The sequence below is a fragment of the Hemitrygon akajei genome, unplaced genomic scaffold, assembly GCF_048418815.1.
Source record: "Hemitrygon akajei unplaced genomic scaffold, sHemAka1.3 Scf000065, whole genome shotgun sequence".
In the NCBI taxonomy this organism is placed as follows: Eukaryota; Metazoa; Chordata; class Chondrichthyes; order Myliobatiformes; family Dasyatidae; genus Hemitrygon; species Hemitrygon akajei.
Window position 1 is genome coordinate 2,852,497 of NW_027331951.1, and position 19,815 is coordinate 2,872,311.

Here is a 19,815-nt window from a genome sequence, read left to right on the forward strand (position 1 = left end):
GTGGGAGAGGGATGGGGAAGAGAGAAGATAATTTGAGAGAGAGAGAAGTACGAGGGGAGAAGCGTCGGGGAAAGGAAGACAGCCGTGGATAGAGAGGAGGAGAGGGCTTGACGGGTGTTGAGGGGCACATTTCGGGACAGAGCGAGGTTGGAAGACCGGTAGGGGCGAACTGAGAAAGATGAGACTGTGGTGAAAGAGAGAGAGGGAAAGAGCGCCATGGGGAGACCGAGAGTGGTAGAGACGGTGACTGTGATAGATGAGAGACGGGAGGGAGAGGGGGCAATGAGAGAGGGCGAAGAGAACGGGACAGTGGGAGACAGTGGGGAAAACGAGGAGACGGAGCAGGGGAAGAGGGAGAGCGGAGAATGTGTGAGGAGGTGAGGAAGGGGAGAGAAGTGGAAAGAAAGAAGGGTAAGTGGAGTTAAGAAAAGTGAGAGAGCGGTTATGGATTTATACCGCGTTCCCTCCTCACCACACCAACACGGCGCTCACTCACCTCCGCAACACCATCCCACAGCGCTCGCTCCTCATCGGCACATGCCATGCTATCTCTCCTCACCGACCCTTCTCACAGCCCACTCTCCGGAAACCGTCCCACGGCGCTCCTTCTGCACCACCCCTCCAAGGGAGCTCACTCCTCACAGAATCCCTCCCCACCGTCCCTCCCACAAAGTTCACCCCCGCATCATCTCCCCCACGTGTTCAATCAGTCTTATGCTCAAACAGGGAATCATTAGTTACGTTTGCCCTGAGATCTCTCGACAGGATTCAACGTAACAGCTAAACAGGGGGAAACCAACAAAGATGAAACTGACCTCGATCAGCACGGACCCGGGGCGCCGAGGGGGTCTTGAAATTCACTTCCGCGTACTGCACATCAGGTTCAGCTGGGGTCAAAACAGCGAGTGTCAGAGACAGAATGAGGCTTCCTATAAACCGTCTCATCACACCCTCCCGGGGTTCAGACACAGAGTGAATCTCCCTCCAAACCGTCTCATCACACCCTCCCGGGGTTCAGACACAGAGTGAAGTTCCCACCACACCGTCCCATCACACAATCCCGGGGTCAGACACAGAGTGAATCTCCCTCCACACTGTCACGTCAAACACTCCCAGAGTCAAACACAGAGTCACTCATCACGCACTCCCGGGCAGACAGTATGAAACTCCCTCCATAAGCCTGATCACACATACCAGGATAAGCTGCAGAACAGATCAGTCGCCTGTCTCTCTGTCGCACTCACCTCGGGAAGGAGACCGTGAGTAATTTTTTCCCAACTTCGCAGTCATGTAGCTCACGTTCTGGTCCATCCAGCCGAGGATTCTCTGCGTCTCTGAGCTCAGGGGGAATCAACCGTTGTCAGAGGAAGCCTGTGTTAACAATGGGTTAGACCGGTGCCAAACAACGCCTGATGAAGAGCTGATGAACTGAGGAACCGAGAGCAGGGGGAGGAAGTGCGGGGAGCAGAGAGATTGAGGGTGTTGCAGAGGGTGGTCGTGAGAAATGAGAGTGGTTGGGGGAAGAGTAATAAGAGTGGGGAGAAAGGAGGGAGGATTCGTGGTCGGGTAGAGTTAGAGATGTGGGTGACAATGGATAGACTGGGGAGAAGGGAGCGAGAAAAGGGGTATGTAGAGTGAAGAGGGCGGAAGGAACACGGTCCCTTCATAGGCTTTGTCGCTTCCTCGTCCAGTGGCGCACTCTCTCTCTACCTCCTTATTCCGTAGAATACTCTGTCTCTTCTTCGACAACCTTCCCCCACGCCCCCTTTTCATTCTCCCTTTTTCCCTCCCCTATTCTATCTCTTTCTATCCCATCTTCCTCCCCTCTTCAACCCTTGCTCTTTTCTCTACCTCCTCTTGCCCACCTTTGCCCCACTGTCTCCTCTTCCCCATTATCTTATTCCACACCCTCCCCCATCTTCCCCACTCTTTTTCTTCTCTCCACGACCAACTCCTGTCGCCCAGACACGCAGATGTGCTTACACACTCACAGATGCTTTCTGTATTTCCCTCCCTTCCGAATGTCCGCCTTCATCTCCTTCATCCCATCTTCCCCATCCCTTCTCCACCCTTCCTCCCATCTTACCTCCGAGCTTCCCGTTCTCTCCCACCACACATTCCTCCTTCCCTCTCCCTCTTCCTTTAGTTTCCCTCAATCACTCTCTTCCTTCTCCCACCCTCGCATGGCACTGGCTCCCTCTGTCCCACTCATCTCACCCACCTCAACGACTTCTCTATCACGCACCTTCCCTCTCCACTTCCTCTCTCCTCTACACCTTCTTTCTGTATCCGACCTTAACTGGTTTATTTCCTCCTCTTCCCATATATTTCCTCATCCAACTCACTTATTCCTTCACTTCTCCTTCTCCCTGGATTCCATACTTCCTTACTTTCCCAATGCTCCGTTCTTTCTGAATAAGCCTTGCATGGGTTACCTTATCCAATGCCTTGCTGAAATTCATATACACAACATCTGTTGCTCTTCCTTCATCAATGTGTTTAGTCATATCCTCAAAAAATGATTAGGCTCGTAAGGCACGGCCTGTCCTTGACAAAACCATGCTGACTATTCCCAATCATATTAAATCTCTCCACATGTTAATAAATCCTGCCTCTCAGGATCTTCTCCATCCAATTACTAACCACTGAGTTAAGACTCACTGGTCTATAATTCCCTCAGCTATCTCGAACCCTTTCTGGAATAAAGGAACAACATCCGAAAACCTCCAATCCGCTGGAACCTCTCCCGTCCCCCTTGATGTTGCAAAGATCATCGCCAGGTTCTCAGTAATCTCCTCCCTCGCCTCCACAGTAGCCTGGGGTACATCTCATCCGGTCCCGGCGACTTACCAACTTGATGCTTTCCAAAAGCTCCAGCTCCCCCTCTTTCTTAATATCAACATGCTGCAAGTGATTGATACTACCACCCAGATCCTTATTCCACAGTGAATACTCGAAACAAAATATTCTTTAAGTTTCTGCCATTTCCTCCGGTTTCATATACATTTTCCGCCTGTCACATTTGATAGGTCCTATTCTTTCGCGTCTTATCCTATTACTCTTCACATACTTGTGGAAAGCCTCGGGGTTTTCCTTAATCCTGCCCGCCAAGAATTTCTCATGGCCCCTTCTGGCTCTCCTCATATCCTTCTTAAACTCCTTCCTGTTAGTCTTATAATCTTCCAGATCTCTAACATTACCTATCTCTCTCAGACTTTTGTAAGCTTTTGTTTTCTTCTTGACTAGGTTTTGTACAGCCTTTGTACACCACGGTTCCTGTGCCCTACCATAACTTCCTCGTCACATTAGAACGTACCTATGCAGAACTCCACACAAATAACCCCTGAACATTTGCTCATTTCTGCCCTACTTTCCCTTGAGAACATCTGTTTCCAATTTAAGCTTGCAGGTTCCTTTCCGATAGCCTGATACTTCCTCTTACTCCAACAAAAAGAGTTTCTAACTTGTCTATTCTGATCTCTCTCCAATGCTATTGTAAAGGAGATAGAATTATGATCACTATCTCCAAAAATCTCTCCGATCGGTTTATTTCCCAATAGCAAATTAATTGCAACCTCTCCTTTTGTGGGTTAACTACACATTTGATAATGTATCCCATGTAAGGAGACACGTGGCCCACGGAGACATTGCTTTGTGTATCCAGAACTGGCTTGCCCACAGAAGGCAAAGAGAGGTTGCAGTCGTGTCATATTCTGCATGGGAGCCGGTGAACAGTGGAGTTCCTCAGCGATATGGTCTTGGACCTCAACTCTACGTGATTGCATGAATGATTTGGATGGGGATCTGGTGCTGTGGTTCTTAAATTTGAGGATGATACAAAGGTTCGGGGTGTTGTAGATACCCCCAATTATGTGCTCTGTCAGAGCTTACAGCGGGACATTCATAGGATGCAAATCTGGTCTGAGAAGTGGCAGATGGAATTTAACTCAGGTAAGAGTAAGGCTGTTACTTTTGTGGGCAAATATGGTGGCAAAATATGGTATTAATGGTAAGACACTTGGCAGTGTGTTGGATCGGAGGGATCTTGCGGTTCCAGTCCATAGGACACTCAAGGCAGCTGCACAGGTTGTATCTGTGGTTAAGAAAGCGTACAGAGTATTGACCTTCATACATCGTGAGACTGAGCTTAGAAGCCGAGAGCCAATGTTGCAAATTTATAGGACCCTGGCCAGACGCTACCTGGAAGACTGTGTTCAGTTTTGATCGCCTCACTACAGGAAGAATGGGGAAACGATGGAAAGGATGCAGAGGAGATTTGCAAGGATGTTCCCTGGTTTCGGGAGCATGCCTTATGAGGATAACTTGAGTGATCCCGGCCATTTTTCCTTGGAGCGACGGAGGATGAGAGACGACCTGATAAGGTGCAACAGATGATGAGAGGCTTTGATCTTGTGGATAGTCAGAGGTTTTTTTCCCAGGGCTGAAATGGATAGCTCTAGAGGGCAATGGTTTAAGGTGCTTGGCAGTAGGTACAGAGGAAAATTCAAGGGTCCGGAGAGAGTGTTGAGTGCGCGGAATGCTCTTTGGGCGATGTTGGTGGAGGCCGGTACAATAGGCTCTTTTAACAGTCTCGTGGACAGCTAAATGTAGCTCAGGAAAAAATAGAGTGCAATGGGTAACCCTGGAGAAGTTCAATGATAAGGACATGATCAGAGAGTTTGTGGGCCGATGTGCCTCTATTGTCCTGTAGGAACTATGTGTTTCTATGTTTCTATGACCTCTGGACGGAGTTGTCTAAGGAGCGTGGATCCGAGGGTCGGCTAAGCTCGCAAAAGCTCGACGGGAGCAAGTGGACGACATTGTGAGCTCCAATGTTTGCACTTTGGACTGTATCATGAGAATGTGCCCCTTTTACATGTTGCTTCACAAACCATATATACAAATTATAAAGCTGAGTCGTTTCCTCTCATATTGTGCACTGTTTGTAAACGTCGTACAACGTCCACCCAAACGAAGTCGGGAGCCGAACCGATTATTTCATTCCCGTTTCGGCCAGAATTGGATATTTCCTGAGTACTGAGAACTTCTTTATTTTTGGAACACACATGTCCTGCACCTTCCTGATCTTTTCCTAGAAACAAAAGCCATTGCTGCTCTGCTGAAATCCCTTGCAGATGTGGTTGGAGAAATGGCAGATGAGTTCAACCCGGACAAATAGAAAGATACAGCACACTATTAAAGACAAGACAGTGTCAACGAGCAGAGGGATCTTGTTTGGAGATATTGTGTATGGCTCCATGAACGCGGCTCCACAGTTTGCAGACGATATGAGGATAAGTGGAGTGGCAGGTAATTTTGAGGAAGTAGACAGGCTACAGAGGGGCTTAGACAGGGCAAAGTAATGGCAGATGTACTGCTGTATTCAAATATGCATGGTCATGCAGTTTGGGAGAAAATGAAAGGGTTTGCTATTTTCTAAATGGAGAGAAAACAGAAGGAAAACAAATCAGAGATTCACGGGGACTTTAAGGCCCTTGTGCGGGATTCCTTAAAGGATAATTTGCAGGTTGAAGAATGAAATCTCCAGCACATTCCCGGCCCCTCAGCCCACAATGTTGTGCCGGTGTTCTAACCTTCTCAGGTTGAGTCTGTGGCGAGGAGGGCAAATGCATGTCAGCATTTCGACTCGAATATAAAAGGAAAGGTGTGATGCTGAGACTTTATAAAGCACTGGTGAGGCCTCACGCGGAGTATTGTGAACAGTTTTGGGTCTCTTATCTTAGAAAGATTGTGCTCAAAGTGGAGAGGGTTCAAACGAGGTTCACAAAAATGAATCCATGATTGAATGGCGTCATATTAGAAGTGCTGAATATCTCTAGACCCGCACTCACTGGAAGTTAGACGGAAGAAGAGTGATCCCATTGAAATCTATTGAATATTTAAATGCCTTGATCGAGGTGGTGTGGCGAGGATAGTTTCTATGGTGGGGGAGTCGAAGACCAGAGGACAAAGACTTAGAAGAGCGGCTCGTCCTTTTAGAACAGAGACAAGGAGACATTTCTTCAGCCAGAGTGTGGTGAATTTGTGGATTTATTTGGCACAGGCGGCCGTGGAGGTCAAAGCTTTCTTTTTTTTATATATTTATGGCAGAGGTTCTTGATTGGTCAGGGCTTGAAGGAATACTGGAAAAAGGGAGGGGATTGAGGCTGAGAAGTAAATTATATCAGGTACGATGAAATGGTGGAGCAGACTCTATGGGGCAAATGGTCTAATTCTGCTTCTAAATCCTACGTTCTCATGATAAGTTACTTTGTCTGAATGTGAAAAAAATAAATGTTTTTGCCAAGCTGGATTAGCTGAAGATTGAGGTCACGAAGGTCACAGGATAAGATGCAGAAACTTGTTGAAACTTGCTTGTGCGAGCTGACAAATCTAGCAGCATTGCATACCAAGAATGAGGTAGTGTTAACTTTTATCCAACACTGTCTTAGTAAATGCTCCTACATCTTACGTTCCTATCATATGTTTCTTTTGTTTTATTGTGGAAAAACTAAATGTTGTTGCTAAGCTTGACTAGCTGAAGACTGAGGCCCCGAAGGCCACAGGATCAGATGCAGACGCTGCTCTGCTTGTTCGAGCTAACAAAAGTTAGCAAAGTTTCATTCCAAGAGTGAGGTAATGTTAACTTTTCTCCGACACTGTCGTGGTAATGGAGGAACTGAATTTTCTTGTAAGCCCTTTCTTTAGCTTTTACAAGAGTTTTGAGTTCCCTTTTCGGCCAAAATTGAATGCTTCTTGAGTACTGAGAACTTCTTCATTTTTGGAACACACATGTCCTGCACCTTCCTCATCTTTTCCTAGAAACGAAAGCAATTGCAGCTCTGCTGAAATCCCTTGCAGATATGCTTGGAGAAATGTCAGATGAGTTGAACCTGGGCAATAGAAAGATATAACACCCTCTTAAAGACAAGACAGTGTCGATGAGCAGAGGGATCTTACGGTCCGTGTATGTAGCTCCATGAACGTGGCTCCACAGTTTGCAGACGATATGTGGATAAGTGGAGGGGCAGGTAGTTTTGAGGAAGTAGACAGGCTACAGAAGGGTTGGACAGGGCAAAGAAATGGCAGATGTACTGCTGTGTTGAAGTATGTATGGTCATGCACTTTAGGAGAAAATGAAAGGGTTGACTATTTTCTAAATGGAGAGAAAACACAGAAATCAGAGATTCAAGGGGACTTGACAAGGTCACAGGATAAGATGCAGAGGCTGCCTTGCTTGTGCGAGCTGACAAAAGCTAGAAGCATTTCATACCAAGAATGAGGTAATGTTAACTTTTTTCCAACACTGTCTTGGTAAAAGAGGAACTGACTGCAGACGTGCAGTTCTAATTTTGTGCACCGACCGGAAGCATTCGTAGACTGTCTGATATCCAACAAATGCTTCTTGAAATCGCTCACTGAGTATATTTGGCTGTTGGCTATTGCCTAAAATTCACTATATAAATTTAAGAGATAACCTGATATTGGCGGAGTCGTAAGGCAACGGGATCACCTATTGAAGGGTTAACCGTACACCGATGTTTGTGTCTTTGTTTCAGTTTGATCCCGGGATAAGTTCTTTTACAGTCCAATTCGGTAAAACAGGGTAAATCCGTCGAGAATAATGATGTGGGTCCCAGGGAGAGATGACCGGTTGATTTGATTGTGTAGGACCCATTTTTTGCATTGGTATGTGTAATAAACATAGACATGTCCATTAAGAATATCCCAGATGGTGGACACCCTGGGAGATGGAAGGTTGGGAGAGACGGAGATGAACTGGAGTGGTGAGAGAGGGAAAGAGAGGAGGAGATTGGGAGCGTGGAACATCGAAGGGGAGGAAGGTATCAGATGGCGTGAGACGCAGGGAGAATTGCCGGTCTGATTTGACCGGGGAAGGTAGATCACGCACGAATAGTAGATGTAACTTTCATGGAATTTAAGAAGGCTTTTAACAAGGTCCAGTTTGCAGACTACATTGGAGGACGATGTGGAGCCCACGAACATTCTCTGAGCAGTTTGATTGCGTTCAGCTATAGGGCGGTTTGTATGAGAATGTACAAGGAGCTGTGAATAACCTTGCCGAAGAGAGTAATGTTGGTGGCGTTGTCTCTAACTATCCACACGATCAATGCCTCTCATCATTTATACACCTCTGTCAGGTCACCTCACATCCTCCGTCACTCCAAGGAGAGAACTGCGATTTCACTGAAACTATTACTAGACGGCATGATCCCCAATCCGGGCAAAATCTTTGTAAAGCTCCTGTGTACCATTCCTATAGGTTCCACATTATCCTTGTAGTGTGTTGACCAGAACTGAGCACAGTTTTACAAGTGGGGGGGGGGGTCTTACCGGTGTGCTATAGGGCTGTAACATTACCTCTCGCTGTTGAACTCAATTCCACGGTTGATGATTACCAATGCATCGTATTCTTAAACACAGAGTCAAACTGCGCAGCCGCTCTGAGTGTCTGATGGACTCGGACTCCAAGATCCCTCTGATCGTCCACACTGCAAGGTTTACCATTAGTAATATATTCTGCCATTATATTAAACCTACACAAATGAACCACCTCCCACTGACCTGGGTTGAACATAATCTGCCACTTCTCAGCCCAGTTTTGCATCCATAAGACAAAGGAGCAGAAGTCGGCCATTCGGCCCATCAAGTCTGCTTCGCCATTCTCCCATTTAGTCCCACTCCCCGCATTTTCACCTTATCCTTTGATGCCCTGGCACCTTAGATAATAATCTATCTCTGCCTTGAATACACCCAATTACTTGAACTCCACTGCCGCCCGTGACAACAAATTCCACAGATTCACCACCCTCTGGATAATGAAATAAAATCTTCGCATCTCTGTTCTGAATGGGCACCCTTCAATCCGTAAGTCATGTATTCTCGTACTTGACACCCCCACCATGGGAAACGACTTTGCCACATCAACTCTGTCCTTGCCTTTTAACATTAGAAATGTTTCTATCAGTTCCCCCCTCATTCTTTAAACTCCGAGGAGTAAAGGCAAAGCGGTCAAACGTTCCTCATATGTTAACACTCTCATTCCCGGAATCATTCTAGTGAATCTTCTCTGAACCCTCTCCAACGTCAGCACATCCTTTCTTAAATAAGGAGCACAAAACTGCACACAGTGCTCCACGTGAGGTCTTACCAGTGCTTTATAGAGCCGCATCCTTGTTCCTGTACTCTAGAAATAAATGTCAACATTGCATTCGAATTCTTCACCACCGATTCAACCTGAAGGTTAACATTAAGGGTATCCAGCACGAGAACCCCCAAGTCCAGTTAAATCTCAGAATATTGAATTTTCTCCTTATTTAAATTATATTCTGCCCGTTTATTTAACCATATAACCATACAACAATTACAGCAGAGAAAAAGGCCATCTCGGCCCTTCTAGTCCGTGCTGACGCTTACACACACCTATCCCACTGGCCCACACTCAGCCCATAAGCCTCCCTTCCTTTCCTGTCTATATACATATCGAATTTTAATTTAAATGACAATACCGAACCTACCTCTACCACTTCTGCTAGAAGCTCTTTCCACACATCTACCACACTCTGAGTAAAGAAATTCCCCTTGTGTTACCCTTAAACCTTTGCCCCGTAACTTTCAACTCATTTCCTCTTGTTTGGATCTCCCCTGCTCTCAATGTAAAAAGCCTATCCACGTCAACTCGATCTATCACCCTCATAATTTTAAATACGTCTATCAAGTCCTCCCTCAAACTCCTACGCTCCAAAGAATAAAGACCTAACTTGATCAGCCTTTCCCTGTAACTTAGGTGCTGAAACCCAGGTAACATTCTATTAAACCTTCTCTGTACTCTCTCTATTTTGTTGATATCTTTCCTATAATTCGGTAACCAGAACTGTACACAATACTCCAAATTCGGCCCTACCAATGCCTTGTAGAATTTTAACATTACACCCCAACTCCTATATTCAATGGTCTGATTTATAAAGGTCATCATACCAAAAGCTTTCTTCACCTCCCTATCCACATGAGATTCCACCTTCAGGGAGCTATACACCATTATTCCTAGATCACTCTGTTCTACTGCATTTTTCAATGCCCTACCATTTCCCATGTCTGTCCTATTTGCATTATTCCTACCAAAATGTAGCTCCTCACATTTATCAGCATTAAACTCCATCTGCCATCGTTCAGCACCCTCTTCTAACTGGCCTAAATCTCTCTGCAAGCTTTCTTCTACCAAAGTGCATGACCGTGCACTTTCCAACATTGCATTTCATTTGCCACTTCTTTTCCCATTCGCAATCTATCCGTCTCTCTGCAGACTCTCTGTTTCCTCAACACTACCTCCCCTCCACCCATTTTGAATCATGAGCAAACTTTGCCAGATAGCAATCTATTACCTAATCCAAATCGGTGCTATACAACGTAAAAAGTAGCGGCCACAACACAGAGCCCTGTTGAACGCCAAAGGTAACCGGCAGCATACCAGAATGGGATCCCTTTATTCACACTCTCTGTTTCCTGCCAATCAGCCAACGCTCTATCTACGTATGTAACTTTCCCGTAATTCCATGGGCTCCTGTCAAGCTCATAAGGCACGTCCTGCCCTTGACAAAGTTATGCTGTCTGTTGCTAAACATATTATAGCTCCCCAAATGTGCATAAATCCTGCCTCTTAGGATCTTCTCCATCAACTTACCAACCACTGAGGTAGGAATCGCTGGTCTGGAATTTCCTGGGCTGCATCTACTCCCTTTCTGGAATAAAGGAACAATGTCCGCAACCCACCAATTCTCCGGACCCTCGCCCGTCCCCATTGATGATGCAAAGATCATCGCCAAAGTCTCAGTAACCTCCTCCCTTACTTCCCAGAGTAGCCTTGTGTACATCTCATAGGGTCCCAACGACTTATCCAAATGATGCTTTCCAAAATCTCCAGCACATCCTCTTTTTTAATATCTACGTGCTCAAGCTATTCAGTCTGCTGCAAGTCATCACAACGATCACCAAGATCCTTTTCCATAGTGAGATCTCACTGAGATCTAACACCTGACCAGGTTAATTTTCCAATAACAAATCAAGAAGATTCTCGTCCTGCAGGCTTATCTACATATTGTGTGAAGAAACCTTCCTGAACACACCGAACAGACTCCAACCCATCTAAACCTCTTGCTCTAGGGAGATGCCTATCGATATTTGGGAAATTCATATCTCCCATCGGGACTACTCTGTTATTATCATACCTTTACAGGATTTGTTTCCCTATCTGCTCCTCGATATTGTTGTTACAATTTGGCGTCCTATATATATATATAAACACCCAGTAAAGTTATTGAACCTTTCCTGCTCCCAATCTTCACCCTAAGAATCTCCGAGATAATTCCTCAATGGCGTCCACCTTTCCTGCAGCTGTGTCACTATCTCTGATCAACAGTGCCACGCCCACACCTCTTTTGCACCCCCCCCCCCCCGTCCTTTCTGAAACATCTAATGGTCGGCAATTGAAGTATCCTTTCCTGATTCTGAGCCATCCAAGTCTCTGTAATGGCCACCACATCATATCTCCAAAGCATGACTTCGGCTGCTTGAACCGGGCACGACTGCGCAAGCGCGTGAATGTCGGCCCGTGAGGCAGCGGGAGAGTTTAAAAAGCGAGCAGATTAACAGAGCGGGGGACGTAGTGGAGGGAGACAGGGTAGGAAGGCATTGGCTCCAGAGGCTTTGGCGAGCAGATGCTGAGGACTAGCTTGCTCCCAGTGAGGTAAGGCCGGGTAATCTCCTTCAATTAATCTAATTAGTTTAGGAGTAGGTAATGGAGGCAGCAGTTAGGGCAGTCGAGTGCTCCGTTAGCAATGTGTGGGAAGTTCGGGCGAGCACAAATGTGCCTGATGACCACACCTGCAAAAGGTGCATCTAGCTGCATCTCCTGACAAACGGAGTTATGGAACTGGACGTGGAGCTGGATAAACTTCGGATCATTCGGGAGGCAGAGGCAGAAATAAACAGGAGTTACAGGGAGACATTTACCCCGAAATGTCAGGAGGCAGGTAGCTGGGTGACTGTTAGCAGGGGGAAAGGGAATAGACAGAATGAGTAAATCACCCCAGCGGCCGTTTAGGGAGTTAGGTGCAAAGTTGAAGGACAGGACCTCCATGGTTGCAATCTCAGTATTGCAACCCGTGCCACGTACTAGTAAGGCCAAAAACAGGAAGCTAATGCAGCTGAATACGTGGCTAAGGAGTTTGTGGAAGAAAGATGTCTTCATGTTTCTGGACAATTGGGCCCAGTTCCAGGGAAGGTTGGGCTTGTACCGACGGGACGGGTTGCACCTGAACTGGTGGGGGCTAACATCCTTGCGCGAATGTTTGCTAGTACTGCACCGGGGGGTTTAAACTAGATTTGCAGGGGGATGGGAACCAGAGTGTTCGCGCAGATGGTGAGGTGGGGAAGGATAGAGGTCATGCGAGAGCTGCAAGTACAGTGCATGGAGTAAAGCCAGATCTAGCATTTGAGGAAAGCGAAACAGAATAAAGGTTGTAAAGGTAGTTAGGTAGAAGGGCTAAAGTGCGTGTACGACAATGTAAGAAACATCAGGAACAAAGGTGATGACAAATTGCCCTTACAATTTCTCAGTTCTATGCATACTGACTCTACATCGCCTGTTTCTATGTCACATCTCGCAAGGGACTGAATTTCAATCCTCACCAGCAGAGCCACCCCGACCCCTCTGCCCACCTGTCTGTCCTTCCGATTGGACGTATACGCTTGATTATTCATTTCCCAGTGAGAAGTGGCAGATACGTTCACCTCGGGGAAATGTGAGGTGTTATAATTTGGAAGGACAAACTCAAAGGCAGAGTACAAATGGGAGGATACTTGGTAGTGGAGAGGAGCAGAGGGATCTGTGGGTACGTGTCCACAGATACCTGAAAGTTGCCTCACAGATAGATAGGGTAGATAAGAAAGCCTATGGGGTGTAGGCTTTCATAAGTCGAGAGATAGAGTTTTAGAGTCGCGATGTGGAGATGCAGCTCTATAAAACCCTGGTTAGGCCACACTTGGATTATTGAGTCCAGTCTGGTCGCCTCACTATAGGAAGGATGTGGAAGCATTGGGAAGGGTACAGAGGAGATTTACCAGGATGCTGCCTGGTTTACAGAGTACCCATTATGATCAGAGATTAAGGGAGCTAGGGTTTTACTCTCTGGAGAGAATGAGGATGAGAGGAGACATAATAGAGGTGTACAAGATATTAAGAGGAATAGACAGAGTGGACAGCCAGCGCCTCTTCCCCAGGGCACCACTGCTCAATACAAGAGGACATGGCTTTAAGGCAATGGGTGGGAAGTTCAAGGGGGATATTAGAGGAAGGTATTTTTTTCACTCATTGAGTGGTTGGTGCGTGGAATGCACTGCCTGAGTCAGTGGTGCAGGCAGATACACTAGTGAAAGTTAAGAGACTACTAGACAGGTGTATGGGAGAATTTAAGGTGGGGTTTATATGGGGGGGCATTGTTTAAGGGTCGGCACAGCATTGTGGGCTGAAGGGCCTGTAATGGGTCGTTCTATTCTATGTTCTATGTTGCAACATTGCCATAAATTTCTTATTCATCATTTCCACCCGTAAAGCCTCACTTAGTCGAATTTTCTCGCCTGCCCTGACTGTCCACTGCAGTAAAAATTTCTCAAACTAGTAATGTCATCCCTCATCCTTCAATTTCTTCCTCTTTCTCACGACTAAAAATAGGGAAACCCGAAAGATCGTGCTGTCCTGCTTGCTCCTCCTACACCCAATTCTCAGTAATGTCCACAACTCAAGTTCAGCAACTCTCCAAAAAACTCTCATGCACAGTCCTGACAAACCTTCCCGCTGGGATATCAGTTCTCCTCTAGTTTATGTGTAAACCGTTTTCCATCTCTTCTATACAAATCCCAACTTCCATGGAGAAAAATTCTATGATTCCAATTTTCGGAGCCCTCCCACCCACAGCTCGTGCTAAACTGTATGGTTGTCATATATCTGGGCACACTGGGGCGGGTAGTGGTCCTCTCCTTTAATTTAATAGCTAAATCCCTGGCCTCACTTTGCAAAACCAGCTTCCCATTTGTACATATATGCTGCTCACATACTCACTTAAGAATCATAGAGAAGGAATGGTGTGCTGAGAAAAGGGAAAGGAAGGGGAGGAGATTGTGGCCACAGAAAGGGTGTTCAGATTGCAGACGTTGGAGCTGAACATGTGAGTTACCATATTTTGCTCCCTATCTAGGATTGGAGTCTGCTTAAACGCCGAAATCCATTGACCCACGACTAGTACTCAGAGACAGAGCAAGAATTCCTCCATACAATCCCATTGCACACTCCTGGAAACATACACTGATTAACGCTCCCTCCGCAACGATCCATGGCACACTGCCGTGGTCAAACACAGAGTGTAGCTCCCTCCAAATTGTCCCAACAGACACTCGGAAATCTTACACGGAGTGAAGCTCCGTCCACACCGTCCCAACACACACTCCCAAGGTCAGATAACCAGCGAAGCTCTCTAAATATTATCCCATATCTCTCCCGGGGTCAGACATGTGAAGTACCTCCCGCACCATCACAGCACACCCTACCGGAGTCAGCAAAAGTACGAAACCCTCTCCCTCCTCCGTTCTCCCCACTCACCAATACCTAGATTTTCGGCTTTCCAGTAGTCTTGAACTGTGTGAGTCTCTCGGAGATGGTGTGTGTGTGTGAGCGGATTGTGTGCTGCCGTTAGAGGAAGGAAGGGGAGGAGAGAGGAGGCCAGGGAAAGGGTGGTGAGAATGCAGACACTGATGCAAGTGGTGCGGAAGCACATGACCGGCCTGTGCATGCAGAGTTGTGGAGAGATTCAGATCCTGGCGATCGATATCCATGGGACGGGGGGAGGTGAAACACCAGCCATCATCTCTCCATCATACTCCGCACAATTGCCTGTGTCACAGAGTGGGAGGAGAGTGGAGGGGCGACGTAGATGGGGAGCGTTTAGCGGGTGGAGTGTACCACCGAGATGGAGAAGGGGCGTATATGTACGTACGGGATGATGGAGACGGCGAAGTGTACAGGAGGGGGTTTGGGTCACGGAGACGGGGTTTCTTGGAACGCAGGGATGGTTGACGGAGACGGGAGTGGTGTACTGGAGACGGGGAGTAGTGCAGGAAACAGAGAGTTTGACGGAGTTGGGCAGACATTTTGCCGAAGGAGGGTGTTATGCATACGGGGTGATGTTTTCGATTGTTTTCGAATTACAGTGCAGGTTAACCTTCTCCAAATATGTCCTCTCTATCACACCCTCGGCTTCCCGAATGACCCTGAGTTCATCCAGTTCCATCTCTAACTCCTCAACGCGGAGTGTTAGAAGCTGCAGCTGGATGCACTTAAGACCATAAGACCATAAGACAAAGTAGCAGAGGTCGGCCATTCGGCCTTTCGTGTCTGCTCCGCGATTTATTTTACATGATCTGATCCATTCATCCATTTCGTCCCACTTCTCCCGCCTTCTCACCATAACCTTTGATGCCCTGGCTACTCAGATACTTATCAATCTCTGCCTTAAATACACCCAATGGCTTGTCCTGCACTGCCGCCCGTGATAACAAATTCCAGAGGTTCACCACCCTCTGGCTGAAAAACAAAATAAGAACACCCCCCCCCCCACCTTGGGAAACCACTTTGCCACATCCTCTCTGTCCATGCCTTTCAACAGTCGAAATGTTTCTGTGAGGTCCCCCCTCATTCTTCTAAACTCCCAGGAGTACAGTCCAAGAGCGATCAACTGTTCTTCATACGTTAACCCTCTCATTCCCGGGCTCATTCTAGTCATTTTTTTCTGAACTCTCTCCAACGTCAGCGCATCCTTTCTTAAATAAGGAGTTTAAAACTGAACACAGTACTCCAAGTGAGTATTACCAGTGCCTTATAGAGCCTCAACATCACATCCCTGCTCCTATAATCTATTCCTTTAGAAACAGACAATAGTCAATAGACAACAGGTGCCGGAGTAGGCCATTCGTCCCTTCGAGACAGCACCGCCATTCACTGTGATCGTGGCTGATCATCCACAATCAGTACCTCGTTCCTGCCTTCTTCCCATATCCCTTGCCTCAGCTATTTTTAAGACTTCTATTTAACTCTTTCTTGAAAGCATCCAGAGAATTGGCCTACACAGCCTGCTGAGGCAGAGCACTGCATAGATCCACAACTCGCTGGGTGAAAAAGTTTTTCCTCAACTCCGTTCTAAATGGCCGTCTCCTTATTTTTAAACTGTGGCCTTTGGTTCTGCACTCCCCCATCATCGGGAACATGTTTCCCGCATCAAGCGTGTCCAATCCCTTAATAATCTTATATGTTTCAATCAAATCCCCTCTCATCCTTCTAATTTCCTGTGTATACAAGCCCAGTCACTCCAATCTTTCAACACCTGACAGTCCCGCAAACCCGGGTATCAACCTCGTGAACCTACGCTTCCTCAATAGCAAGAAAGTCCTTCCTCAAATTTCGAGACGAAAACTGAACACAATACTCTCGGTGTGTTCTCACCCGGGCCCTGGGCAACTGCAGAAGGATCTCTTTGCTCCTCTACTCAATTCCTCTTGGTATGAAGGCCAACATGCCATTAGCTTTCTTCACTCTCTGCTGTACCTGAATGCTTACTTTCAATGTCTGATAAACAAGAACACCTAGATCTCGATTTACTTCCCCTTTTCCTAACTTGACACCATACAGATAGTAATCTGCCTTCCTGTTCTTGCCATTAAAATGGATAACCTCATATTTATCCACGTTAAACTGCATCTGCCATGCATCTGCCCACTCAACCAACCTGTCCAAATCACTCTGCATTCTCCTAACATCCTCCTCATATTTCACACTGCCACCCTGCTTTGTGTCATCTGCAAATTTGCTAATGCTACTTTTAATCCCTTCACCTGAATCATTAATGTTTATTGAATATAGCTGCGGTCCCAGTACCAAGCCTTGCGGTACCCCACTAGTCACCACCTGCCATTCCGAAAATGACTTGTTAATCCCTACTCTTTGTTTTCTGTCAGGCAACCAATTTTCTATCCATGTTTGTACTCAACCCCCAATACCATGTGCTCTAATTTTGCCCACTAATCTCCTATGGACCCTATCAAAGGCTTACTGAAAGTTCAGGTACACAACCCTGTCCATTTTCATAGTTGCATCCTCGATAAATCTAAAGAAGATTAGTCTTTCGGGGTCAGACAATAGGTATGACGCCCACCACACCAACCCAAGACACACCACCAGATCGGAGGACTGAGCAAGCCTCTCTCTCTCTCTCTCTCTCTCTCTCTCTCTCTCTCTCTCTCTCTCTCTCTCTCTCTCTCTCTCTCTCTCTCTCTCTCTCTCTCTCTCTCTCTCTCTCTCTCTCTCTCTCTCTCTCTCTCTCTCTCTCTCTCTCTCCCATTGTCTCTCTCCCCTCTCTCTGTCTCTCTCTTTCTCCTTTGAGAATGGGGTTCAAGCGGTTTGTGGAGGGAGCTTCACCTTGTCTGACCCCGGGAGTGTGTTATGGGACGGTATGGAGCAAGTTTCACTCTGTGCCTGACCCCAAGAGTGTGTGAGGGGGAGGGATCTTCCATCTGGGTCTGACCCTGTGGCTGTGTGATGGGACAATGTGCACCGAGTTTCACACTGTCTCTGACCCCAGTCTTGTTTGTTCGGACGGTTCAGTGGTTCTTGTCCCCTCTCCCTCCTCTCTCTCTCTCTCTCTCTCTCTCTCTCTCTCTCTCTCTCTCTCTCTCTCTCTCTGTCTCTCTCTCTCTCCCTCCCTCCCCCCACCCCTCTCTCTCTCTCTCTCTCTCTCCCCTCTCTCTCTCTCTCTCACTCACTCACTTGAGATTAGGAGCGGGGTAATGAGGGATGTTAACTCACTTTTCATGCTGGTCAACAGTTGGCGGATTAATTTGCTTTTGGGGACAGAGCTGTTGTAGTTGAGATTAGGGGGAATGTGGGATTTTACCTCACCTTTCCTGCTGGTCAACGGCGGCAGAATAATTTGCTTTCGGGGATAGAGCTGTTGTGGTTGAGGATGCACGCATTCCTGAGACAGGTGGCCTGGCAGAGGTCCCGAAGGGAATTCGCGATTGTCCTGGATTCAAGGGTCGAATACAATTCAAGGCCTTTTAGTCGATAATGGCACCTGGTCCTTTTCATCTCCCAAGATATTGTTCCCCAAGAGTCTGGTCGTCTCGTTCGGAAGTGATCAGAGAGAGGCGAAACTCTGTCAAAAAGAAAAGAGAAATTTACAAATGTTTCAGAGGGCAAGGTAATGTTAGAGATCTAGAAGATTATAAGGCAAACTGTAAGGAGCGTAAGGGGGAAATTATGAGAGCCAGAAGTGGCCATGCAAAGTTTTGGTGGCAGGATTAAGGAAAACCCCCAGGCATTCTACAAGTACATGAGGAACAGGAGGATAAGACGTGAAAGAATAGGACGTATCAAGTGAGGCAGTGGAAAGGTGTGGATGTAACCGCAGGAAGTAGCAGAAGTACTTAATGAATACTTTGCTTCAGTATTCACTATGGAAAAGGATCTTGGTGATAGTAGTGACGACTTGCAGCAGACGGAATAGCTTGAGATTGTGGATATTAAGAAAAAGGATGTGCTAGAGCTGTTGGAAATCATCAGGTTGGATAAGTCGCCGGGACCGGATGAGACGTACCCAAGGCTACTCTGGGAAGTAAGGGAGGAGGTTACTGAGACTTTGGCGATTATCTTTGCGTCCGAGTCCATAGGACGCTCAAAGCAGCTGCACAGGATGACTCTGTGGTTAAGAAGGCGCATGGTGTATTGGGTTTAATTCATGGAACTGAATTTCGGTGCACAGAGGTAATGTTGCAGCTATACAGGACACTGGCCAGACCGCGCCGAGTACTGCGCTCAGTTGTTGTTTCCTCACTGAAGAAAGGATATGGAAGCCATAGAAAGATTGCAGAGGAGATTTACAAAGATGTTGACTGGATTGGGGAGCATCCCCGATGAGAATAGGTTGAGTAAACTCGACCTTTTCTCCTTGGAGCGACGGATGGTCAGAGGTCACCTGATGGAGGTGTATAAGATGATGAGAGGCATTGATAGTGTGGATAATCAGAGTCTTTTTCCAGGGTTGAAATGTTTGCCACAAGAGGACACGGGTTTAAGGTGCTGGGGAGTAGGTACAGAGGAGATATCAGGGGTAAGTGTTAGACGCAGAGAGTGGTGAGAGTGTGGGATGGGCTGCCGCCAATGCTGGTGGAGGCGGATACAATATTCACTTTTAAGAGACTTTTGTATAGGTGCATGGAGCTTAGAAAAATAGAGAGCTATGTGCAAGCCTTGTAATTTCTAAGGTAGGGACATGTTGGGCGCAACTTTGTGGGCTGGGCATGTATTGTGTCGTAAGTTTTCTATGTTTCTATATTTCCACCCATAAAGCCTCACTTAGACAAGTTGTCTTGTCTGTTCTGACTGTGTTTTGTAGTTTACGTGTAAACCGTCTTCTATCTCTTCTGTAGAAATTTCACGTTCCTTGGAATAAACACAATGAATTCTGAACCCTCCCACTTGCACCGTAGCTTGAGCCACGTGCTGAACTATATGGTCTTCCTGTGTCTGGGCACACTGGGACGGGTGGTGGTCCTGTCCTTTAATTTAATAGCTAAATCCCTGACCTCACTCTGCAGAACCACCTCCGCATACATACCGATTTCATTGGAACATATATGGACCAGGACGTCGAGCCGCTCACTCACCCACTTAAGAATTATAGAATCGTTTTG

General features: G+C 46.8%; 1 protein-coding gene across 1 annotated transcript in view; it reads right to left on the reverse strand.

Annotated features, from left to right (window-relative positions):
- Positions 1 to 19,815, reverse strand: part of LOC140721930 (killer cell lectin-like receptor 7) — a 38,551-nt gene that overhangs the window by 16,635 nt on the left and 2,101 nt on the right. Inside the window, exons 3-5 of the mRNA XM_073036748.1 lie at positions 18,023 to 18,278; positions 1,245 to 1,371; positions 816 to 887 (exon numbers count right to left, since the gene is read on the reverse strand). Of these exons, the coding sequence (XP_072892849.1) occupies positions 816 to 887; positions 1,245 to 1,311 (139 nt within the window). The 5' untranslated portion in view covers positions 1,312 to 1,371; positions 18,023 to 18,278. The remainder of the gene's footprint in view (positions 1 to 815; positions 888 to 1,244; positions 1,372 to 18,022; positions 18,279 to 19,815) is intronic.